This window comes from Lissotriton helveticus, chromosome 10 (genome assembly GCF_964261635.1).
Source record: "Lissotriton helveticus chromosome 10, aLisHel1.1, whole genome shotgun sequence".
In the NCBI taxonomy this organism is placed as follows: Eukaryota; Metazoa; Chordata; class Amphibia; order Caudata; family Salamandridae; genus Lissotriton; species Lissotriton helveticus.
The window spans coordinates 57,629,386-57,655,300 of record NC_136071.1 but is presented as its reverse complement, the minus strand read 5'-3'; the positions used below and the strand labels follow the sequence as shown (position 1 = coordinate 57,655,300).

At 47.2% G+C, this 25,915-nt stretch overlaps 1 protein-coding gene across 1 annotated transcript in view; it reads right to left on the bottom strand.

The window, feature by feature from the left end:
- Positions 1-15,432, bottom strand: part of LOC144785039 (uncharacterized) — a 43,401-nt gene extending 27,969 nt beyond the window's left edge. Inside the window, exon 1 of the mRNA XM_078664160.1 lies at positions 15,331-15,432. Within this exon, the coding sequence (XP_078520286.1) occupies positions 15,331-15,429 (99 nt within the window). The 5' untranslated portion in view covers positions 15,430-15,432. The remainder of the gene's footprint in view (positions 1-15,330) is intronic.
- Between the last annotated feature and the right edge of the window lie 10,483 nt (positions 15,433-25,915).

Genomic DNA, 25,915 nt, shown 5'->3' with positions numbered 1-25,915 from the left:
GAAACCACTAAAGAAATGTCAATATAATACAATGTAACTGTCTTGCTCATTACATTTTTAAAGGAAACTTGCATAACCTCTCATTTGTAGCAGTTAAAAGTGTGACTGGGTAATACTGCAGGGCATGGGTCAATGGAGAGAGCTATGCTAATGGAGCCATTCATCAGTTTATCTGTCCCCACCAAGGCTTTAATTGACACATTGTAGGTTGGCTTAAGAGAAAGGGAGACCATGGTGGTGGGTGTGGGGTGGTAGAAAAAGCAATTAAAAAATAGCCTCCTCTACTTTAAAAGGCCTTTGAATTACCTGTGTAGTACATCAGATAAGAAACCTCTGTGTCAAAGCTGCAGTAGCCTCACTACAGCACATGGGGCAGGAGCTTTGAAGTCCTTTTAGTGCATCGGGAAAGAGGCATGCTGCAAATTAAGTCACCAGCCTGGTTAATTTGTTTTTCACTTCCCATGCTTCTTTTAATGGACTTAAAAACGAATGAAGTTTAAACAGGGACTGCATCGTAGTCGCTTTTTAAACTTCAGAGGCGTTTACCCCACTCATTCCCCCCCACGTTTGTCCCTCTTCCCCCCCCCCCCCATCTCCAAAATCCCCAAAAGTTCCTACACCCTTGCCTGCCGCCACCTTCCCCTTTTGTGAGAAGGAATACCAAGGGAAAGCCAGGGACAGATTGGGAACCCAAAACAGCCCTGGCAGTTTTTTGTACGACAGGCCCCCACACCAGCACTGCTAATAAAAAAAACTGGCCCCCAGCATTGCTGCTTTTGTTACTGGGGTATGATATTGCAGCATCTTTGCTAAACCAACCCCACCTTTCCCAGCTCCTGGGTAAATACCCGATGCCCACTACAGCCAGCGGCACGGTGCAAATCCTGTGAAGTGAACCAAAGAGCAAGCTTAAGGGTAGCAAGCAGCGTTTAAATCCCTTAAAAGCACACGCAACTTTTCAAACCCAAAAAATCAAAAGGGAGTCCTAAATTCCAAAACTTGAGTGTGACTGCCAGGCAAGTGTCTGCAGCAGGCCTCATTTCACCAAGAGTCGTGACACCTTCTCGTAGGGTGCCCAACCATCTGTAAATTTCACGGATGTCCCTAATTTGGACTCACTTCCATTGTCCGTGATGATCCCTTTTGTCAGTAATTTTGGGCATTGGAGAACAACACTGTTCCCCTGCGAGAAGCCTCTGCTCCCTGCTGTGACTGCCTCACACTCATCCTGTGAGCACTAGAGCAGCTGCACCCCTCATTGTCATTCTGTATGCCAGCCGATTGTCACATACAGAATGACAATGGGCCAGTCTGGGCTGTAATAGCATGTGGTGGCCTCCTCCAGCCTCCGTCTAGGGCCGGGCATTCTGTTTTAACAATACATAAAGAAAGTGTTGCACCTCCCCAGATAGAAGAGATGACCAGTATCCAGAAGAGATGACCAGTATCCAGATCATGAAAAGAAGTCAATGAAAGAAGTTAAAAAGAAGGGGTTATAGTTCTTTCACAGTCTCATTTCAGAATTGAAGCATTTTCAATATTATCAACAACAAAGCAATACTTGATGTTTTTTTATTTTATGCAACAACCATTGTCAAAGCAATTGGTCCCGGCTTGTTGTAGGTGTAATGCATTATATATATCTGGATGCATTAACAGAAGTAGCAGAATACCAGATGGACAGCACACTATTCTAGGCACATATTTTTAGCTTATGTGTTTTAAGCCACGCCCTTGATTACCTCAGACACACCATTTGGACAGACCCCGAAATTGTGTCAGCCCACTAAAAGCCCTGGAAACACCACCATGTCACAGTCACCTCACGTCCTGGCACTGGATCATGCATGACTCATGACTTCCACGTTTTCAGATTGCCTATGTGCAGGGGCATAGTGAACTCCCGACCGACCCCTTCCTTTAGGAACTACAGCAGGGGTGGAGTTCTTGAGTGGCCTCTTCTGTCTGAAACTCTGCAGACAAAAGCTTATGTCATAATTGAGTAAGTGAAGGAATGAGTGAAGGGCTAGATGGATGAGTGAAAGGGTGAATGGATGGATAATGAAAGAAAGGGTGGATGGATGAGTGGAAGGATGGCTGAGAGAACAGGTAAATAAATAGATGTCTGGGTGGAATGGTGGATGTCTGGGTGGAATGGCGGATGTCTGGGTGGAATGGCGGATGTATGGGTAAACGGGTGAATAATGGGCAAGTGAATTGGTGGCTATATGAGTAAAAGGATGGATTGATGAATTGATGGATGAGTGAAAGGGTCAATGGATGGAATCATGAGTGGACGAGTAGATGGATGGGTGGGTGGATGGGTGAAGGAATGGCTAAGTGAAAGGGGGATAGAGAGAAAGGGAGGATGGATGAGTGAAAGTATGGATGGATGATTGACAGGATGGATGGGTGAATGGGTGTATGGATGAGTGAAAAGAAGGATGTAAGGATGGATGAGTGAAAGAATGCATAGATGAGTGAAAAGGAGGGCGAAGAGCTGGAAGAAAGGATGGATGTGTGAAATACGAATGGACGGAGGAGTGACTGGGTGAATAGATAGATAGATAGATGAATAAGTGAAAGGATGGCTGGAAGGGTAAATGGATGGATGAGTGCTAGTGTGCATGGATGGGGTGAAAGGGTGGATGGATTAATTAAATGATGGATGAAAGGTCAAGTCAAGTCAAAGAGGCTTTATTTCGATATACAAATATCTTAAAAAGCATTCAGCATAAAAACATTGTTAAAAAAAAAAACCATCCCGCGCATATAAAAAGTTAAGAAGCCCACAATATACATAAATAACACAATCCTAACTGCGGTTCGGTGGGGTAATAAATTAACTAAGACGGTCTGTATATACAGACCTTAATTAAACAGTTTGAAAAAGCCACTTTGACCTTATGCGCCAAGCCCAACCTAAAAACTTGGCTATGGCACAAACATATATCGGGCGAGTGTCCGTCTGTAGAATTCTTAAGGCGACACACACTGCCTAGTGCCCAAGCCCAGGCACACGGGTTTAATCCAACGTCCACGAGGTGTCTTGTAGGCAGGACATTCGAAGAGCAGGTGAGAAGTGGATTCAGGCCTGGTAGGACAAAAGGGACAAGAGGAAACAGTTTGATGTGGTGGTTTCCACCGGGAAGTGAACTCCCTTACCGGGAGCATGCCAATTCTAAATTTAAAAAAGAGGGCTCTATCCCAAGGGGTTGTAATAATGTCCAGGTAGATCTCGCGCAATGGGACATCTTTGGTCATCAGAAAAGACCTGGATGATCTACACAAGTTGGTGTTGGTATTCCTTTTGGCCGTGATCCAGGACCAGTATAATTTTTTGAGTACTATTTTGGGAGGGGCAGTCCGCTGGTGCCAAGCCTCTCCCAGCCCTAAGTTCAACAGTAGAGCCTTAATGTCTCTGAGCCATTTCACTTTCGCCCAACTGGGGGAATCCAGGATTTCACGCAAGCCCTCCGCATAGCTGCTAAGTTCCTTCACCTTCCAAATGCGAGCCCATAGAAGGAGGGGGCGGAGCCTCGCTTGATCTTCTATGGAGCGACAACCCATATCCAGTTGGAGGGGAATGATAGGAATGGAAGCTTGAAGACGCATGAGGTTTCTGAGGAAAGTGTTTTCAGAAATGATCAGCTGACTCATGTTCAAAGCACCCCAGAGCTCCGCGCCATAAAGCGCTGCGCTGACGCCTCTGGCATTGTAAATCTCAAGCACCGTCGCTATTGGCTTCATTGACGAGGCTCTCTGCTCCCTCAACAAAGCCCCTGTTACCCTTTTGTGGCTCAGGAGCATTTTATTCAGATGACTGTCCCACCTCATTGTGTCCACAAGTCGAATGCCCAAGTAGTCAAACTCCCTCGTTCTCTCTAAGGGGACAGTGCCCAGCAAGGGAGGTGGAGCAAGTTTTTTTGGGGGGGTTCAGAATAAGGTATTTGGTTTTATCTGTGTTGATCTTGAGAACCCTAGATGCACAGAATTGCTCAAAGCTAGTTAATAAGCGCTGGAGACCAACAGGGGATTTCGAGAGTAACAGGGTATCGTCCGCAAATAAGAGTGTAGGTACTAGCCGTCCTGCCAAACGGGGAGCATCAGCTGGAGATGACAAGAGGTGATCGACTACCCCGTTTACATAGAGTGAAAAAAGGGTGGGGCGAGTACACACCCCTGGCAGACTCCTCTGTTAACCTCGATGCGACCTGTCTTTTGCCCCTGGGTCCCCTAGCGCACTTGCGCATAGTTAGACTCATGGAGCCTCATGATCAGAAACAACAGATATTCAGGCATTCCCAATTCTAATAGAACCCTCCACAATTGGTTCCGGGGCACAAGATCAAAAGCAGTTCGAAGATCGATGAATTCTAGATACAAACTGCCTTTCCCCAACAGTACAACTTTCCAATATATCATGAGTAGACGCAATGACTGCTCGATTGTTCCGGTTCCTGCCCTAAACCCGGCTTGAAAGTCAGACAAAATATTGTTATCTTCAACCCAATCTAAAACCCGACCCAGTACAACTTTGCCAGCCACTTTTTGAGAAGAGTCAATTAGACTAATAGGACGGTAGTTGGCTGGGTCATCCCGGCTACCTTTTTTATAAATCGGAACAACCTCGGCGCCCATCCAGGAATCCGGTAGGGCGGCGCCCTCAGCGGATGCGTTGAGCAGGGAAGCAATCAAAGTTCCCCACCCCATAGGGTTCATGTGGAGCAGGTCCCCCTGCAAGCAGTCAGGTCCAGCAGCTTTTCGTGGGACGAGGCTATTCACTGCATTCTCAACTTCTTTTGGGGTGAAGATAGTGCCCACACCAAGCAAGGGGCCAAGGGGAATTGGCGAGAGGGCCTGTACTGCTACATTATACAAATTGGAAAAGTGACTGTGCCAGGCTGCCTCAGGAATGTTACAGGTGAAGAGAGTGTCAATGGGTCTATGTTTCTCCCTAATGAGATTCCAGAAACCTCTGGAATTCCCATCCCCACTGGCTACTTTTAACTCATGCCAAAAGGTGTCCTCCCAATCCTTTCTAGCAGAAATTAGGGCAGCCTTATAGAGTTTGCGCTTGGATGAGACCTCGGCCCCGTCCCCGCGTTTGACTGCCATAATGACTGCTCTCTTGGCTATCCGACATGCAGGAGAATACCAGCCCGGTTTCTTTTTAGCGCAAGCTTGCCCGTGCGCCCTTCTCTGGTTGCTCATGACAGTGAACATGTCCCCTGTGGACCTTGAGGTCTCACAAAATAGGGATGAAATGTCCCCTGGACACATTTTCCCATGCTCTAGCTTCAACATAGCATTGGCCAAAATCCCCCCAATGCTGCTAACCTTTACGGGGTCGATAACCACCTTATCCCATTTTAAGCGTCTAAGGCAGTTTGCTGGTACCACTTCCCCAGTTTCCCTTAGGGTGAGCGTGGTGGGTGCAACTATTGACAGTCCATTAGGCCACCACAAGGGGGTCAGGGATAGGGAGAGGGGGTTGTGGTCGCTGTCGGTAGATGCAACAACCATCATGTCAACTAGGTGGGCCCAAAGGCTAAAATTAAGGAATATATAAATCAATTCTAGAGGTATGTCCCGCCCTGTTGTAGGTATGAGCCCCGTTTATATCTGTTGTGGTTCTTCCGTTCGTCGCCCTTAACCCAAATTCCAGCGTTAGTGCGTTCAATTGCACAACCCTCTGCGACCACCTTTTCACCGGAGGCAAATTGAGAGAGGGTATACCTCTCCTTGAGTCCTCTTCATTTAGGTCCAGAATATCATTGGCCGCTAGTGGCTCAAAGGTGCAGTTGAAATCACCCATCAAAAGGATGAGTGAGTTAACTGGACACTCTTTCAATTCCGCCTCTAGTTCCGACAAGGTCAGAGAAGTTGAGCTCCCAGTGGCCCCTCTGGTGTAGATGTTAAAAATTTCCAGTGAGGAGCCTCTCACGGGGCTCCTCACGGAAAGCCTCTGCAAGTCCAGGGTTTTAAGCACATGCTGTTTCACACGAAGACCAAGGGAGACATCAACCCACACGAGCAGCCCACCCGAGGGCCGGCCTTTACCTGCTACAGGAGGGCAAGCGGGAACAAAAAAAAGAGGTGAAGCCTACTCTGTGGCGTGGTTCCAGGCACCAAGTTTCCTGGAAGGCACAAATTCCATATGGCTCGATGAAAGAATTCCAGTCAGGCAGGTCTAGGTTGTGATTAAGCCCCGCAACATTCCAACTGACTACTTTCAGAGTGGATTGGAGAGTATCCTGAGCAACCAAGATGTTCGATGCAGGCAATCCAGAACGACAGGCACCGGGTACAAGACCCGGGATATCGCTGGATGGCCCCAAGTCTCTCTCGGGGGTCTGCACACAACTCAGCCCATCTGCATTGGGAGAATTTAACAAGGGAACAGCATTAGGGGTAAACAAGATAGAAAGGCTAGGAGGGGGAAGATCACACAGTTCCCCAGGACACCCATCCAATGTGGGCCTAGTGCTGGATAGAGGAGTTGCTATCAGTGAATCCTGCCCACTAAGTCAACAACCCCAACCATGGGAGCCGTGCACTTGGGAGAAGTTCCGAACCATGGGACTTGCATCAAGAGTTTCATGGCGAGGGTACCAAGCACCTCTGCCCTCACCAAGGAATGACTGGTTTGGCCAAGGAGATGGCAAGGGGCGATAGAAATATCCCAAGTCCCTAGTTTGAATGCCATACGGGTCACTAGTAGTAGCTTGACTATAAATAATGCCTGCTGCTCTTGTATCATTAAAGTTAACCAATACACAATCTCCTTTAAGATTTTTTTGTCTGTTACCAACCCACCCTACTCGTCTGACATGAATAATCCTCCCATCTATGTAGCCTGGTAGAGGCCTGTTTTCCCTGAGCCAGAAGATGGTTTTGTTTTTAAGGTCAGCGAAAGACTCATGTGTCCCTGGCTTAAGGACAGGAACCCCAGTCAGGATCACAACAAATGGCTGTCACCCAGGCGGGAGGCTGGCATGAGGGGCCTGCATGTCTTTTCTTGCTCGTGCTTGTGGTAGAGGTGGGGGAGCAGGTGCCTGCCTAGTGGAAGATGATGTGCTAACTACTCTAGGACTGGCTACAAGGGCGCTATTATTAGTGGGAATACTGCTCGGGGTTCCTGGAGTGCTGGATTTAGGGGAGTTTTTAACTTTTGAGGCCTGCTGAGTGGATCTTGTAAGGGAACTCTTAGCATTAGGCTGTGAATGGATTGTTGCAGTTGTGACAACACGTTCCCGCACACCTGCCGAAATAGCGGAAGGTGGCCCGGGGAGTTGCCCTTGGTGACCCGAATTAATAGCTGAGGATAAAGTAGAGGGAATGGACCCCTGGGGAGGAGCACTAGAGTCTTTCCCGGACTTATCCTCATCTCGAAGTTTTGAGTGCAATTTTATCAGTGATTTGACAGAGAAGAAATTATCCAACATGGTTTGTTCTAGCGAATCAACCCGTTTTGATAGCCCCTCAAGTTTGTCGGTTATTGGCAAAACCATTGACTTCAATAAGCACTCAATGTCACGAAGTAAGGAGGAATCACCCGGAGCAGCTTCCTGGGCTGGCTTGTGGATAATTCCAAACACAGAGGGCTGTTGGGTGCTAATCAGCCCCTTATTTGCAATACTCTTTAGTTGATCTTTCCCCTGACAAATACCATTCTTAATAAGGCCCCCCTTAGGTGCATTTTTCCTTCTAACCTTTTTGTATGGTTTTGATATCGTTCCCTTACACGGGCTGATTGGCCGCTTCCTTTTGCGCGGGCTGGCAAGCGGCGAGTTCCCAAAATGAGCCTCACCTGTGGCCGAAGGAACAAGCCTTGTGCCATCCAGTGCAATTTCCTCTGGCGTGGATGAGGCATCTACAGGAACAATGGGGGAAGGGACAGTATGCACTACACCGGATGCCAGAAGGTCAGGAGTGGGAGATATGGCCCTACAGTGCGGGATCGTGGACAGCCTATCAAGACTCGCCCTAATCCTGATTACACGTTCATCTATATCTGGAGATGGGGCCTCAGTCAGTGGAAGACTTTGAGCGTGAGCTGGGGAAGGAACCAGAGCCAAGCTTCCCATGGATGAGCGCTTATCTGCAAAGCGGGATGATTCCCTCGAAAGTCTGCGCTCAGTCAAGGCGATCTCCTTTTCCACGATGGAGAAAGCCCGAATGATGAATTGGTCCATGGTGCCAGTCACTTGGTCCCCTCCACCTTTGCGGGATTTGTTAGACCGCGTACCTGTTGCCATTTTGAACCTTGCCATTTTGAACCTTTTGTCCTGCAGCCAAGAGGGGTGGCCCGGCCTGGCCTCTTCTTGCCCCTGATGGCCACAGATGGTCCCGCCCTTGTCCCGGGCTTCTCCCGGCGCTCGACCGCGCTGCGTGAGAGTGAACCAGATATATGGTGGCCTGGGGGCGGGGCTAACAGGGGGCGCCGAGCAGGTGATGCGGGTCACGCAGGGACTCCTGGTAGAGCGAGTCCCTGCAGCGCAACACCCCTGTAGCAGCTGGGCTTCCCCACCGGGATCACAGGCTTCTTCGTAGGCGGCTCCCAGAGTTACATGCCGCGAAGCGGCACCCGCGAATCGGGTGCGGCGAGGAGCGGCGGCAAAGCCCGTCACAGGTCAGAGCAGGGCTGGTCCCAGTGTCCAAGAGCGTCCTGTAGCTCCGTTTGGTTCGACAGTCCCACCAAACCACCTGGGAAGGGCACTTTTGAAATGCTTGCCGGCTGGGGGCGGGGCTAACAGGGGGCGCCGAGCAGGTGATGCGGGTCACGCAGGGACTCCTGGTAGAGCGAGTCCCTGCAGCGCAACACCCCTGTAGCAGCTGGGCTTCCCCACCGGGATCACAGGCTTCTTCGTAGGCGGCTCCCAGAGTTACATGCCGCGATGCGGCACCCGCGAAGCGGGTGCGGCGAGGAGCGGCGGCAAAGCCCGTCACAGGTCAGAGCAGGGCTGGTCCCAGTGTCAAAGAGCGTCCTGTAGCTCCGTTTGGTTCGACAGTCCCACCAAACCACCTGGGAACGGCACTTTTGAAATGCTTGCCGGCTGGGGGCGGGGCTAACAGGGGGCGCCGAGCAGGTGATGCGGGTCACGCAGGGACTCCTGGTAGAGCGAGTCCCTGCAGCGCAACACCCCTGTAGCAGCTGGGCTTCCCCACCGGGATCACATGCTTCTTCGTAGGCGGCTCCCAGAGTTACATGCCGCGACGCGGCACCCGCGAAGCGGGTGCGGCGAGGAGCGGCGGCAAAGCCCGTCACAGGTCAAAGCAGGGCTGGTCCCAGTGTCCAAGAGCGTCCTGTAGCTCCGTTTGGTTCGACAGATGGATGAAAGGATAGATGATGGATAGGTTTGGAAATGTTTGAATAGGTTTGGATATGGATGGGCACACAGATGGAAGAACAGAATGCATGGTGAAAGACTGAATAAAAGAATGAATGGATGCCACACCCCTGGGTGACGTCAGGCATCAAGTTTGGAATTCTGGCGTGAAATGTTCCTTCTACCTGCCATATAGCAGAAACGAATTCCTTGTATGGTGCTGTGGTATCACAAGAGAGGTTCCGCTGTTGTGCCGCTGGGTGGCCCTGCTCCACTGCCACGGGGAAACAGCACAAAAGATCTTCTACCTCCACCAAGGCAAAGAGAGATGCATGAGGGCACGACTCAGTGCAGCCCTTCTGTGGGGAAAGTTGGGCAAGACAACATAACCTGCACTTGCAGACAACTGCACCAACGTGATTGGAGTCCCTTCGACTACAATTTGTATTTGTTTTAAAATGTTGCACCCCTAAGAATATAGCACCCAGGGCAATCACTTCTGTGGCCCCGCCCAAGCTATGCCACTGCCTACCAGTATAGAGGACATCTTACTCTTACACATTGTAGCACTAAATTTCTAAAGTAACATTTCCTGTACATTGACTTTCACATGTATGAGTCATTGTCTCTATACAACATGTGTGAGATGTAACATTCTCCAACACACTGGTGTACATACTTTGGATGAGTAGCACAGTATAAGAAATAAATACATATGAGAGAGGGTCTTTATGAAGATGAGGGGCACCATTGGAGGGTGGTAACAAGGCCGGACTGGCCGGACCGGCATTGGACGTTCCCGGGGAGGCTGGAAGTGTGGTGGGCGGTTTTGTTACTGGGGGCTGGCACTGCAAAGTTTCTTGTATTTCCAACAGTTTTCAGGCAACAATAAAATATTCACAATAACTCTGGTGACTAATGTAAATGCTGGAGACAGACAGGAGCTTTGTTTAGTGGCAGTATTGAATCATCTAAGTTAGCACAGAGGGTTAATATGACTTCTGCAAAGAATGTGTATAATGCATCTCAAAGAACAGTATTTTATGTGCAAGTTCAGTGGGTTACTGCTTTTGTCAATGAGATTCTTTTGTTACTGCACAGTTCATAAGTTACATACGTAATCTAGTACAGTGAGCCATGAACTGCCATCAAAGAGCTACATGGTATATGTTACAAAGTTATATTTTCTTCCCTGTGATTCATTATCCTGATGTTGCTAAAAAAAAGTATGGTTTGATTGGGTAGTAATACATTCTTATCATTAAAGTCAATGCTGGCTACTGTGTTATGTTCTGAATCCGGAGTTTCAGCTTCTTCAGACCAAGGACTCTTACAAAATGCTTAGCAGTATGGGTGACGTGCATCCTACACTTTGTAATCCCCATTGCCTTATGTAACATTTTCTATACACTGATTTACACACGTATGATTAATTTCTCATGTATGTGCTTGTGATGTAAAGCGTCTGGCGCCCAACAATTGTATTAGAGGCGCAGTAAAACAAATGCAATACATGTGAGAGAGGCACTGTTGGCAATAGTGAGGGAATCAATAAAAAGCCCCATCAAAGATTGTTGTATTCTGGTGCACAGTAAGGTCATAATTTACTATGCTTTAAAAGCTAATACAGTTGATATACAATGACAAACACGTTGTAGAATGCACCATGTTTTCCCAAATTTTCTTGAGAGTGGGAAACCAAAGGCTTCCCACCCTAAGGCTGTGAGTTAGTTTGCAACACACAAATTTTACATTTCTGAAAATGAACTCTGCAAATATTTCAAAACATCGCTGTTAGGAAACCACAAATGGACCACTTGTTTGTAATTCAGAAGTGTGCTGGAAACAGAGTTTTAATAGGATCAAAACAGTTAAGACACCTGACTTGGTGATGTTCAAATGATACATATTTGCAGTGGAAATTGCCCCCTTTTTGCATGGTCGCACCCCCTTTTTGCCAAACTGTTGATCTACTTTCTCCGAGTTTGTCCTGGGTTCCTGCCAAACAGGTACCCAGGGCCTATGATCTTTGCCTAAACTGTACTGTTGCAAAACCCAATTGGCAACTCTCTGGCCACTTGTAAGTCCCTCGTAAAAGGTACCATAGGTACCAAGGGCACTGTGATCTAGGAAGGCCTCTAAGGGCTGCAGCACTTACTGTGCAACCCTTAGAGGCCCTGTAACTTTACACACACACAGCCATTGCAGGCTGTGTGTTATGGTGCAGTACAAAGTGAAGAGTTGACATGGCACACATGCCTACACACCAATGCCCTGGCATAGGTAAGCCACACCTCTAGATGGGTGCACTTAACCAGTGGTGAGGGTACAGGTGCCTGAGCCCTGTACCCCTACAGTGGCAAAGTCTATTCTTAGACATTATAAGTGCAGTAATGTCATAGAGAGTATATGGTCTGGGAGTTTGTCATTACGAACTCCACAGAACCATAATGGCTTTTCTCAACACTGGGAAATTTGGTAACAAACTTCTCAGCATATCAAACCCACACTGATGCCAGTGTGGGATTTAATCAGACATGCACACAGAGGGCATCTTAGAGATGCCCCCTGAAAAATGACCCAACTCTAGTGTCCTGACTGAGTGGCTGCTCACTAGCTGCCACCACAAGACATGTTTCTGGGCCCCTGGGTTGAGAGCCTGCTGCTTTTGGGGTCCTGAAACAAAGCACATCCCGGGACCAGGTGCCAAGCCTCTTTCCCCATGATGGGCAGGGTCCACAAAGAGGACGCTTCAATGGCTTGCTGCCTTAGTGAGCTACCCCAGCCATTTGCTGCTCCCGCAACTGGCCCCCAACAGTTCTGACCCCAACTTTGGATGGGAGAATCGTGGAAAAACCAATATAGGAGGAGAGACGTGCCCACCTTTGCCAACCCAACCCCTCAGGTGGGGGAGGCGAGGGGGAAGTACAATACTCAGTCCCCACCATCTTGCAGGGGGGGGCAGCCAACCAGAGGGAGGCTTCTGCCCCCCTCCCACTGGAGGGAGGCATAATAGGGGGATGTCCCCACCCCAAGGAAATGACCCATTGGTCCCGCCCTGTACCTACCTGTAATGCCCCTAAATTTAGTAACTGAAAAGTAATTTTGATTGTTGACACCTGTAAATCAACCAACTGCATTTGAACCTGCATTCAACTGTAATTCACTGCATACATCTTGCAAAGTATTATTTCACTTACCTACACCAGACCTGGCTTGGTTCTAGAAATAAAATAACTAAATAATATTTTTATACAAACAAGTTGGTCTGAATCCAGTCTTTGAGTGTGTGACATCATTACTTGCCTGAGTGTGTACAATAAATGATTAACACTACCATCTGATAAAGCCTTACTGTTTGCCTGCCCTACCACAAATAGAGAATAAGGTATTATCTACTTTTACCTCTGCCTGCATTCGGGGTTCCGCTGGACTCTGTGCACACTATACCTTACTTTGGTATAGTATATACAGAGCCAGCTTCCTACACTTGAAGAAACCACATTTCCACACAGTAGTATTTGTGCACTATATAGTTGTATCAGTAAAACTACACATTGGCATTTTTCTTCCATTCAATAGAAAATGTTCTGTATGTAAAAGACAGTGGCTCCTTCTGCCCTACAATTATGCCTTAACAGTGTATACGGTTTCTAGTCCGTAGCACACTTCTGTGCATCATGAGAGTTTGCAGTTTACATTTCACAGAAATGAAACAGCCCAGGCAGTATACTATTTCCAATCTACAGGTAAAATAAGGAGGGCTGATAGATGGCTAACCACTAGCCGGTCACTATATAGTAATGTCAACTCCTATCTAACCACTCTGACCCACAATAATACCATAACGCTCAGCAGTGGGCAGTCAATTATAGCTCAAGCAGGCTGGTTAATAACTCGCCTTTCCTTCTTAATGCTCTTCCCCTCTAACAAGACCTGTCCACTATGTGTCTTATCCATCACTCAGTAATGTACCAGCCTCTAAACCACACATCACCAGCTGAACAGACATGGAATGCTTGAAGCGATCTGACACATAAAGCTGGCCACCCGGAGGACTGCACTATAGTCGAGCACCGCAGGTTCCAATTAGCTGCAGCCTATGTGTGCAGCTTTACTTCTCACAATGGCAGGGCCGGCTTTAGGGCAGTGCAACAGGTGCAGCCGCACTGGGCGCTGACCTACAGTGGGGGCGCCAACCTCATGGGGAGGCACTGTGTTTAGCAATAACTTATGTATGGCACATATGCCTAGTGGTAGTGAGAGAATCTGAAGAGGCAGTCCTGGGGAGTGGGGGCACCAAAAATGATTCTTGCACCAGACGTCACCAGTGGTAAAGCCGGCCCTGCACAATGGCACTGATGTGTCTGTAAAACTTACATTTTTTCCTGAATTTTGACCCTTTGTCCTGAATTTTTACACTCACTGTCTTGAACTTGCCCCCATGCCACTTGGTCACCCTACCTACCAGCCCTTTCAACAGAAGGGGGGCCGGTGACTGCCGAAGTTAGTTTTGGCGGTAAAGATACTACTTACAAATAGACTGTATGGATAGCGATGTTACACTAGGTAGGACAATAAAATTAAATGAAATGTACCCCCCTACGTGCATTGTGCTGCCAAATAACATAACACTGGAACGTGATGTCTCCAAGTCACACAGTAACCTCATACGTTTTGCACAGCTGTGTATTGTGCGTGCACTAACAAGGAATATTTTACTGCATTAAACCGGTGCCAAGTTTACTAAGCGCTACAGCCAGTTTTGAGACACCTTAACAACTAGAAGGTTGGGAAGAGTCGGTATCCTCATAGTGAGCGGCACAAGAGTCCATTTCCCGCGGTTCTCTCGGGGGCAGTTAATGCAGCGGCGGGCTGGAGCCGGAGAAAGACTGGTGCAGATAACAACCGTCCACCATCAATAGAAAGGATCACAAGTTGTTCTGTTCGAGGAACGCGTAGGCGATGCAGAACTTTTTAGCCGTTGCATTCTGGGCCTTGTAGTCCTGCGTGTTCAATGAAAACTATATCGGAAAATAATTCGAAATTATGAGTAGCTGCTGTACACACGTGTTCCAACTGGACACGTGGAAATGTAAAATCAGCTCGGAGAGGCGGAAGAGGAATGGCTTACAGTTTGTATACTACAACGTTCCTGGGCCTCAATTTAACGAGGCGGCTACTGGACGAAAATCTGTACGGGTTACTTTGTTGTTGCTGATTAATATACACTACAATAATACACTTCGAAACGTTTGAAGTGCTTAATTTGTAAAAAAAAAAAGCTGTCAGTGCCCAAAGCTCGGCTTCGAAGCGCTTGGCCGGTGCAATTGAAAGTCGGTGCACCGAATACCAAGGCTGCGCAGTTTTACATTCCCCTCATACCTCTTTCACCCTCTTCCAAACAGCCCCTGCACGTTTTTCGCACTCTTACAGGTGTCTCCCTTTGTGACTGTTTTCCCTCTTGCTGTCAGAAACGTCTGATGCGTCAAGATGAGTGAGGGGGGGCGCTACCACTGGCTCAAACTAAGCACTGGGTCAAGTTCGACCCAAACAATTCAACATTGGCCCCCAGCCCAAGGCATCGCCGATTTCCAAACCATAATACCTTAACCGCAAAAAAAAATATAAAACTACACATTTTTCAGGACTAGCTAAAAATACGTCGGTTGATCCGAGCAAAGTAGTTGTGCAAATTAATGTAATTAGGAGGAATTATGATGGGGTTGGGTCTCTAAAAACACTTTATGCGGACAATAAATACGTTGAAATGAAAACACGGGTATCTGAGGCACTTTTCGAAACAAGTGGGTGAAGTAAATATTGTCAGGTCGGTCGTGTACGCAACTAACCTGTCTCATGCTTTCGTGTACGCAACTAACCTGTCTCATGCTTTCGTGTACTCAACTAACCTGTCTCATGCTTTCGTGTACTCAACTAACCTGTCTCTTGCTTTCACTAAATAAATGAAGCCGACTTTTGTGTCAAGTGCACTCACCCTGGCGCTCTCCCTCGACAAACACAGTCCCCCCTCTCTCAGCAAGCAGATCACCGGCCGTATGTCTGCGTTTGTTCCATGCACTTCCCTCTTGACCATTAAGGTTCGCCTAACTGCACGTGCACCCAATCAGACCGTCCTAGTACATGGCACTACCAGTCCCAGAATGCACCACGGCTTTACAGAAGGCTAGCAGGCATATTCTTTTTCCTAAAGGACGGTTGGCCATTAGTTGTGTGACCCCCCCACGCCCCGTTCGCACGTGCACAGTTCTCTTTCTTTCAGCAGCCCGCTATGCTGACATGCTGTTGACTTCTAGAAGTAATACTCTCGCAGGGTGTCCAGGAGGAATTTTCTGGGTGTGAAAGTGAACGCCGATACGCCTGTGCTTCCAAGTCATCCCAGTCTATGCCGGTATAAACAGCCCAGCTCCCACGAGTCCAATTTTGCCCTCTGTGATGTCAACGCCATCTGCCGAGGTAACACCAAAAATCCATGGCTGTGTGTGTGAGGGAAAACAGCCACCAGGTGACGCTAGAACCTAACACTTAAAGAGAGCATGCCTCCTTTCCATTCTCCCTGCTTCGCAACGCAGGCTCTGCTCAGGTGTCAGATCTGTTTTGTTCCAGTGCTAGTGGAAACCTCTGAATAATGATGGACCTATGGATGTTCTCATGAAAGAGCTATGCACCAACATTCTAACTGGTTTGTGGGAAAGGTGATGGTGTGACCATGTATTATATGGGGTAACAGGCCCGGCTCCAGGAATTTTTATTTGGGTGGGCCAAGGGTGCATTTGGGTGGGCCACTGCGGGCTCGATTTGTTGCATATATGTCTGGGCAGGCCTGCTTCAGGGCCCTCCTTCATCTCTTCTTAGTTTTACAAGGCCCAGTAAAACGCACTCTTTTCCAAATCTCTTTCTAAATTTTATCACTCTCAAAAAGTGTTTTTTCCATGTAATGTTCCTTTGATGCGAAGAGGAGGTTTCTGAGGTGGGAGTATCAGGCAAATGACACTTCTCGGGCTCCCTCTGTGCGAGCCTTTAGGTAGAATCCCTCTTCATTACTACCTCCACCTGACCCCAGACTCTGCAACGCACTCACTCCCTGCCAGGCTTGATTATCCACTACTCCTCTCCAGTGCACCTTATCTCACAGCTGACCTTGGGCCCCAGCCCCATATCAGGCACCATCGGGATCCACTTTCAGTTTTCCCGGTAAAAACATTAGTAAAGTCACCTTCAAACTTAAAACATTGAATATAGCAGTAAATATAATTGGTACGCACTTTAAAGTATGTTTCACAGTAACCCTTATGACCCGACTGCTAATTAAATAAACAAAAACAGAAAGACCATGACAGGGCCGGCTTTAGCGCTGATGCGAAAGTCTTTTTTGGTGCCACACCAATTAACTCTTTCTCCGTAAATACCTTTACTACCACCTTTCAACAGTGTCCCTCATCCCTCCAAGGCCCCCCTATTGACCTCCTCCTTGGATTCCCTCACTGCCACACTTCACAAGAGCCCCTCATATCCCCATAGCCCCTCCCCCTCATGACCTCCTCCTCAGACTCCCTCACTACCACCCTCCACCATTCCCCCTCATCTCTCCCTAGCTCCCCCTCCACCCCATGACCTCTTCCTCGGATTCCCTCACTGTCACCCTCCAACAGTGCCCCTCATCACTCCATATCCTCTCCCCCTTTTGACCACCTCCTCGGACTCCCTCACTGCCACCCTCATCCAGTGCCCCTCATCTCTCCGTAGCCCCCCCATTGACCTCCTCCTCAGATTCTCTCACTGCCACCCTCCACCAGCGCCCCTCATCTCTCCATAGTCTCTCCCCTTTTGACCTCCTTCTCTGACTCCCTCACTACCACCCTCCACCAGTGCGCATCATCTCTCCGCAGCCACTCCCTCATATGCATTTCATTTGTTGTTTAGCGCTACTCGTATCAGTGTATGGTGTAACAGTACTTAACATTACGCACACATTATACAGAGACAATCAATCATGCAGGTATGTAAATCAGTCTACAGGGAATGTCACATAAGCCATAGAGGATTACAAGTTGTAGGAATCACATGTCATCCATAGCGGTGGGCAGTATATTTTAAGAGGGTTTGGTCTGGGGAAACACAACCTTAGGATTTAAAGCATACCCCAGTGGGTAGGGGTTGGCTTTACTAATAAAAATGTTTATGCGCCCCAAAAAACTCTTTTTAGCAAAATGAGAATAATGAAAGACTGGGGAAGTTCTAACTATATCACAAAACAAAAAAAGCAAAGTTCTAACTATACCATTCATGTTTGTATGCAGCTCTTTGGTGACAGTTCAAATGTCACTGTCCTATGTTAGGATTGTAACTTCTGAACTGCAAGTAACACACAGATCTCTGTGACAAAGGCAGGACCCCACGGAGCTTCCACATAAAATACAGTTCATCTGCATTTAAAAACTACTAACAGATGGATGATTGCTCTCCAGCAGGATCATTAATCGCCAGGGTTTTCTGGGCATTTTGTATGGTCTTATTTTTCCTGCAGCAACCATGATAATGATAACAACTGTTCAAATGAAGCAGTCACGAAGTATGTGTCTTGCTGGGCCTGTGCAGAATTTTAAAAGAAAAACAAATAGTAGCACATTCTCTTAACTACTCTATAAAACAAACTGTGTCACAGCCTGATGTGATAAGCAGCTGCAGGGGGCAGGAAAGGTGAATAGGAATAAGCAAACTTCTTCTCTCATGCGCTGCATCGAAAAAGTAATATCCACCAGCAGTACAATCGGCAAAGGTTACCTTTGTCAAAGAAAGGATTTGTCGCATTTCGGAATGGAGATGAAGGGGTGAAAAACTAAACAAAGCCTCGTTAACATAGCAATGGTCTTTTAATGACCTGTGAAGTACTCGGGCCGGCTGCGATAATCTCTATAACTGTCTGTGTATTCGCCAGGGAAGTTGTCTGGGTCCGGGCGCACACACACAGACAGCCCTTTGAGGCCAATGGCGTTGTGCGCCTGCCTGCAAACCCTCACTGCAGGGGCAAGGATCCTGTTTGGGTGGGCCAGGCTCATGTTTGGGTGGGCCTGGCCCACCCGGCCCACCCGCTAGAACCGGGCCTGTGGGGTAAAGTACCCCTTAGTGTACATGGAAAGGATATTGCAAGTCTTCGGCCTCGTTCCTCTATATGGTTTTAGGAGAAAAAAAATAGGGGAACTGTGGGTATAGAATCAGGGGGCGGGAATAATCGAAGATTGAATCAGTGGGCGGAGTCAGGGGTGTGGCTAGAAATAGCAAAACATACCAATTTTTAGTACGTTTAGCATTTCACTGACCAGTTACAGCTTATAACGTTATTTAATTAAAACAATGGACAAACATGTTTATTTGAGGTTTAATTCAGGAAAAAGCAACACTCATAGGGAATACAGTTTTATGTAAAGCGTGTGAAATATAAGCAGGAACAACATGTTACCTTAATGCTTTTACTCTCATTGTTCAGAAATGCATGATTATTTTTTGTCTCAAACATTGAGGTCATGAATACAGGGCTCCTCCTGTACACATGTGTTAAGCAGGGCTCAGAAGAGAAAGGGACTCTTCAGGAGAATCTAGACTCACAGAAACCCACAAAGGCTCCTTCATATTCATGTCAGCCAGCTAGCTGCTCAATCATAATATAGCAAAAAGAACAACTGGTGGACAGAATGCAGAACAATATCATACATTCACCCCATTACAGAGATCTGGGCCTAAATCCATTGTTTCTTTGCTCACCATGCCATTCCAGTTTGGAGTCAGCCATATTGAAATCAGTCTTGATCCTGCACCCAAAAGGAACAGTCCAGCCCAAACTGCCAGGCCAGGTCCTCCCTGAACTAGAAACAAGCATCCTAGGACCGGTTTCGGGCTTTCAGCCCTCATCAGCCAGGGTAGCTTGATTCCAGTGGCATGGAGAGCACAGGACTCATGTCTGAGCATACCTGTCCCCCTTGGGGTGACAAATGCAAAAAGAGCAAATCCATTGGTTTTTTGCTCACCATGCCATTCCAGTTTGGACCCAGCCGTATGCAAATCAGTCTTGATCCTGCGCCCAATGTGAAAAGTTCAGCCCGAACTACCAGGCCATATGTATTCAAGTATCCTTTCATTTGGGAAGTGAACACAAAGCAGTACCCCCTGAACTATGCACATAACATATTGCTCTTTGATATGCGTGGTGCATTTTCTTTGCAGCAGGCATATTACCCCTCTGCGCTACCTTAGATGAGTAAAACAGCCACAAGACAAAACATGCTCCCATCTCTCTCCAGCAGGTACATTGATCACCAAAGTTATCTTGGCTCTTGTATTGTTGACCGAAACCTGCTGAATATACAAAGAACTTTGCAGTGTTTTTAAAACTCCTGCACTTGTACAAAACCGGTCCCCCCAAACTAAACTGACCCCCTACCCTTCCAGTCGCCCTGGGAAACGCCTGCTCCTGCCCTTTCACTGCTCCAGTCCAGTCAGTACTCCTGCTCATGCTTGATCAACACTCCTGCTTCGTCAATTCCCCTGCCCCCTCCCTTCTCATGGCCCGTCACTTCTCTTGCCCCGTTCACTGCTCCTGCCCCATTCACTGCTCCTGCCCCATTCACTGCTCCTGCCCCGTTCACTGTTCCTGCCCCGTTCACTGCTCCTGCCCCGTTCACTGCTCCTGCCCCGTTCACGGCTCCTGCCCCGTTCACTGCTCCTGCCCTGTTCACTGCTCCTGCCCCGTTCACTGCTCCTGTCCGTTCACCGCTCCTGCCCGGTTACCACTCCTGCTCATGCCTAATCACCGCTCCTGCCCCATTACTTATACTGCTTCATCACCTCTCCTGCCCCGTCACCTCTCCTGCCCCGTCACCTCTCCTGCCCCATCACCTCTCCTGCCCCATCACTTCTCCTGCCCCATCACTTCTCCTGCCCCATCACTTCTCCTGCCCATCACTTCTCCTGCCCATCACATCACCTGCCCATCACTTCTTGTGCCCGTTCACCTCTCCTGCCCTGTTGCCTCTCCTTCCACGTCACCTCTCTGGCCCTGTCACCTCTCCTGCCCTGTCACTTCTGCCCCGTCACTGCTCCTGCCCCGTTCACAGCTCCTGCCTCATTCACTGCTCCTGCCCTGTTCACTGCTCCTTCCCTGTTCACTGCTCCTGCCCCGTTCACCGCTCCTGTCCTCTCACCGCTCCTGTCCTTTCACCGCTCCTGTACTTTCACCGCTCTCGCCCAGTTACCGCTCTAGCTCATGCCCCATCACCCCTCCTGCCCCATCACCTCTCCTGCCCCATCACCTCTCCTGCCCCATCACCTCTCCTGCCCCATCACCTCTCCTGCCCGTCACCTCCCCTGCCCCATCACCTCTCCTGCCCCATCACCTCTCCTGCCCTGTCACCTCTCCTGCCCTGTCACCTCTCCTGCCCCGTCACCTCTCCTGCCCCGTCACCTCTCCTGCCCATTCACTTCTCCTGCCCAGTTACCTCTCCTGCCCAGTCACCTCTCCTTTCCTGTTGCCTCTCCTGCCCCGTCACTGCTCCTGGCCTGTCACTTTTCCTGCCTCGTCACATTTCCTACCCTGTCACTTTTCCTGCCCCGTCACCGCTCCTGCACGTTCACTGCTCCTGCCCGTTCACTGCTCCTGTCCGGTCAGCACTCCTGCCCGATCACTGCTCCACCCCTATCACTTCTCCTGCCCCGTTCACTGCTCTTATCTGTTCACTGCCCCTATCTTTTCACTGCTCCTGCCGGTTACTGCTCCTGCCCATGCCTAATCACCACTCCGGCCCCTTCACTTCTCCTGCCCATTCACTTCTCCTACCCCATCACCTCTCCTTTCCTGTCACCTCTCCTGTCCCGTCACTGCTCCTGACACATCAACTCTCCTGCCCCGTCACTTCTCCTATCCGTTACTTCTCCTGCCCGTCACTTCTCCTGCCCGTTACTTCTCCTGCCCGGTCACCTCTCCTGCCCTAGTACCAATCCTTTCCTGTCGTCTCTTCTGTCCAGTCACTGCTCCTGCCCAGTTCACTCTGTTTGCAACATTGACAAATTACACAAGGTGTCAAGTTCCCCACAGCACTCAGTTTGGGGAAAGCTCCTCTGTAATCACTAACTCCGATCTCACTGACACTTGATATGCTAAAGGCAGAGGGCGGCGCATTGTCATTCGAAAGGGGATAATCTGCCTCATTCGGAATGACAATGGGCCTGCCCTCAGTCTCTGCGAGCTCAGGGAGGGGCTGCTGTAGCCTCTGGCATTCAACAGAGAAGTGGGAGCAGCCCCTGGAAGCTTTGAATGAAAAAAGTTGTTTTAAGTAGGAATATTCTTGCCGTCCCGGGATGCTTTTTTGAAAGTAAGAAGTAGGGGAACGGACTGAAATAATTTTTAGAAGTAGGGGCACGCCGTGCCCTTCCGTCCCCGCCCACTTCTACCACTGATGGTTATGGAACGCCTTGGTGGCTTGCAATAAATATCCTCATAATGTACAGCAGGGGGTACTTTATACCTTAATTTTACAGCTCCTCCCTATGCAAATGATGCAGCAAAAATCTCATTTTAATTGTAGGGGTGCATCATGATCACGTGTAGAACGCACCTACGTATAATCATATAATTATTGTTAACATGGTGTGTTAGAATTGTGAAACGAATTAACATAATTATAAGACGTGCTTAAGTTTATGGATAAATGTCATGCAGGATTAACATAGAAAATAAATGCAACTAGCAGAAAATGTTAAAACAAAGAACTCGTATTGTGCAACTAAGACATATGTATATTATTAATGTGATTATCAATTATGTCACTTCACATGTACGTAAATGTATTAATTGAAATGCTACCAATGGTTATGCAATCAGATTGATGAAAAGAGACACATCTTATGTTAGCTGAAGGCCTAGGCCTGAAATGCAAGTACCTGGAAACTTCTCTTTAACAATTATTATTTGCATTGCAGATTATGTTTTTTCACCTTTCTATTTTAGGAAAAGTAATGTCTTTGTTTTAGTAAGCTAGGCATATAGAGAAGTTACAATCATGTGCCTTCGGTCGATAAAGGAAGGTCGTAGGGCTGCACATAGTAGAAGGCATGGGAACCAAGGACAAACTGTATCAAGAAAGGTATACCATCGACATCGGGGAAAGTATTCCTTTAGAACTGCACCCAGAATGAATGGTGTGATCTGAACTGCACCATGTGAAGGTTACGCATGAGTAACTGGTCGTTGAGTAGGGAAGGTGTGCCACTCTTTTCTTGCCTTCAGAGGGAGAGCATCTTAGAAAGACCTCGGTCTTCTGTAGGTTCATGCTACTTGACCCATTGATTGTGGAGAGACTTCTTAGGGAGACTCCACCTGCTGACACCTTTTACCTTTCTTTATGAAAATGCTAATTTAGGGCTGTCACATTAGTGCTAGAGTAGGGATACATTTATGCTTTTCACTCACCAACCCTCGATTGAGGGAAATTTGGACTCATGCTTCCTGATTTTCTATATTCTACTTCTTGAATAATTGTGTTGTTCATGCTGGATCGTCTAAACTATGTACTTATACACTCTTGTGTTGTGGTGTCCCTATGTTTAGTTGTTCTTGACCTTGTAATTAATTAAGTTACATTAAGTAATTGTCAGTGGGTTATTAGGTATCCAGGAGAGTTATTGGATAATTGGTTGTTTCTCTAATGATTTTCCTCCCCACAACAATTTCATTCTGCTAAAAAGAACCATCGGAGTAAACTTGAGAACGGCCTAGAACGTATGGGCCTGCCCCAATCGCAAACATACAATCAATCAATCAAATTGCATTTGTAAAGTGCAATACTGTCACCGCTAGGGGAATCTGGGTGCTGTAACTGCTTCCAGTTTTTTTGCATGTCCCTCCTTGAATGGCCATCATAAGGTCAAGTACATAACTGTGCTGCCATATTATCATTCCAATAGCATGCAGTTCTTCCTTTACGGCGTTAAAACTGTAATTTCTAGTGTTAATGACTTTAAGCAGTTCCTGCCGTGCCATCGAGCTGTTGCTTTAGCTAGAACAAATGGCACAATTCTTCCAAAGAATATTTGTGCATCATTGAACAGGCAGTAATCTTGAGGAACATCATTGTAAGTGCTTGTACCATAGTACTCTGCAGTAATTTTTCTTCGGCTATGGTGTAGCAAAGTCTTTGGTTGGTTCATGGGGTGCTCATGCAAAGTAACTATATTGATTCCCGGAATTAGCAAAACCAGAGTATGCACCGGCGCAGTGCTTAATTTGAGCCGGTGATTTCCAGTGCTTGGCACCGGCATCTAATTCCACTCCGGTGTTCGACACTAGCACCTAATTGTAAACAACACACTTATGACAGTATACCACATAGTGGTTCTGTTCGTCTAATTTAGAGAAGAACAGAACAGCGGTTGTTTATGAATGCAATATATATTAAAAATGACTAATAACTGCCTCCCCAGCCACTCATTTAACTTTGGGAACCTGGAACAATCTGAACTGTTGTACTTGCAGGTGAGGGAGATAGTTAGTGGTTCTTTTGGCAGCCATGAAGGGGGCGATGGGTGGTTCAAGCTGCAGTGGCCTCTTGGTCAGGGCCCTGACACTTATTATTTTACAAATTAAGCACTTGTGCAAAGTCACAATGGAGCAGATTCCACCCCAGTTTGGTGGTGACTGGGCATACAGCAGTTTTCCGCACTGCCTGTAAAAACCCATGAGGCTGGAGCTGCCCCCCTGCATGTCAGACTTGTGGATTGTGGTCTTACAGCCAATATTCTTGCCTAAATTAACAGTGTCATTCCTTCTGAAACATAAAGAAATAGAAGCAAGTCTCATGACAGTCTGGGACTTATTATGTTATCTACCCAAGTGTAATGTGAAATGTTTTCATCTCAGACATGTGCACATTTTCCTATTGCATCAGGGACATCTTAAGGATTTTGGGTGCCCTGGGCCAAACTTGTTTTGGGGGACCCTGTTTGTTACAGCTTTGAATTTATGACCCAGTTTCAGCTCTTTCATGCCCTCTTTGGTCAGGTCACTGACAGTGCACATGGACACTCATCCAAATTCAAAATGTGTTGCATTTAATATTATGGTATATCATCTCTGTGACCCCTCCCCCCCCCATTTCTCATATGGGAGGTCCTGTTCTGATCTAAAAGTAAACTTTTTAAATGGAAGTTGCAGGAAACACCAACAGATTTCTCTGCAAAATGTCTCGAATACACATCACTTAACCTACATACAAAATACATTATAGGAAAATGTTATTTAAAACAATCCTTTTAAGAATTATTCAAGGTCATCAGGGCAAGACATCATAACAGAGCTGGCTCTATCTTGGGGCCCACTGAAAGGCTGGGGTCCTGGGCCAAAGCCAACTTTGCCCATGACTTAATACGTCTATGTATTGCATCCTGAATGACATCAGTGCCATTCCATAAAGACATAGCCCTACCTAAAAATCCAATATTGCTTTTGCATCTGATCATAGGCAAAGACTGACCCGGTGACTGTAAATCCTGGCCTATGAACACAATCTGAGGTTAAGGGATTCATGAAATTAATTTTACACTCGGCAGAGGGGTGCTTTAGTCCTAAAATATTAAATCTTGGACCATCTAGGTCCAATCTACATTGGTAGGATGGCCTGTCTTCCTCATAAACAATATTCATCCCTGATGTCCTGTCTATCTGTGAGAATGCATAGCACTTTCGATAATGAGTCATATTTTGTGATGTTGACTAAAAACACACTACTCAAACATATTTGAACTGCTACACATATAGAGATGTAATAAACATTGAGCTGTACTTGGAGTTACTACTTTCGCGGAGTGCAGCCTATCTGATCCAGTAGCATAAGGAATTAGGGAACACACACAACAGGATTCATTAGTGTCAGTCAGTCAGTCAGTCAAAAAACTTTATTCGGTTAATTAAAACCATAAAAGCAGTACATGATACAAAGATAATATAAAAAACAATTAAATAAATAGAGAGAGTTGATTGCATTCCTAATTAAAAACAAAGGAAAAGGGGACGTTAATAAGAAGAGATTTGGTAGATACAGGGAACACCTAAGGATAACAGTATATAAATCTCACCAGAGTATATACTAACAATCAATTTTCATGAGTTGATAGTGCGGCAGTTCTTACTCTTTTCTGTCTGGTGGCAGCTACTAAAAAACAGGCTACGCCATAAGCGACTGGCACTGAGTTCAACATCTGTAAATATAGTAATGCTGGCCGTACCTGAACGAAATTTAAAGGTTTTAAAATGGGCACAAGAATTTTTTTTCGCAGGACCAGATAGTGCTCACACAGCATAACCAGATGCAGAGTGTCCTGTGTTGAGAAACAATCGCATGTACAAGGAGGAGAATTTTCTGGAGTACCCCAATCTGTATACGTGCCAAGGATGAGATGGATCAAATTAAATCTGAACCTTATGAGCAGAAATCGATGGTAGGGCTTTGTGACATATTTTAAGTAGGGTTCCATCTCTGTAGTAGTGGAAAGTTGAAAAAGTAATCTGACTGTAG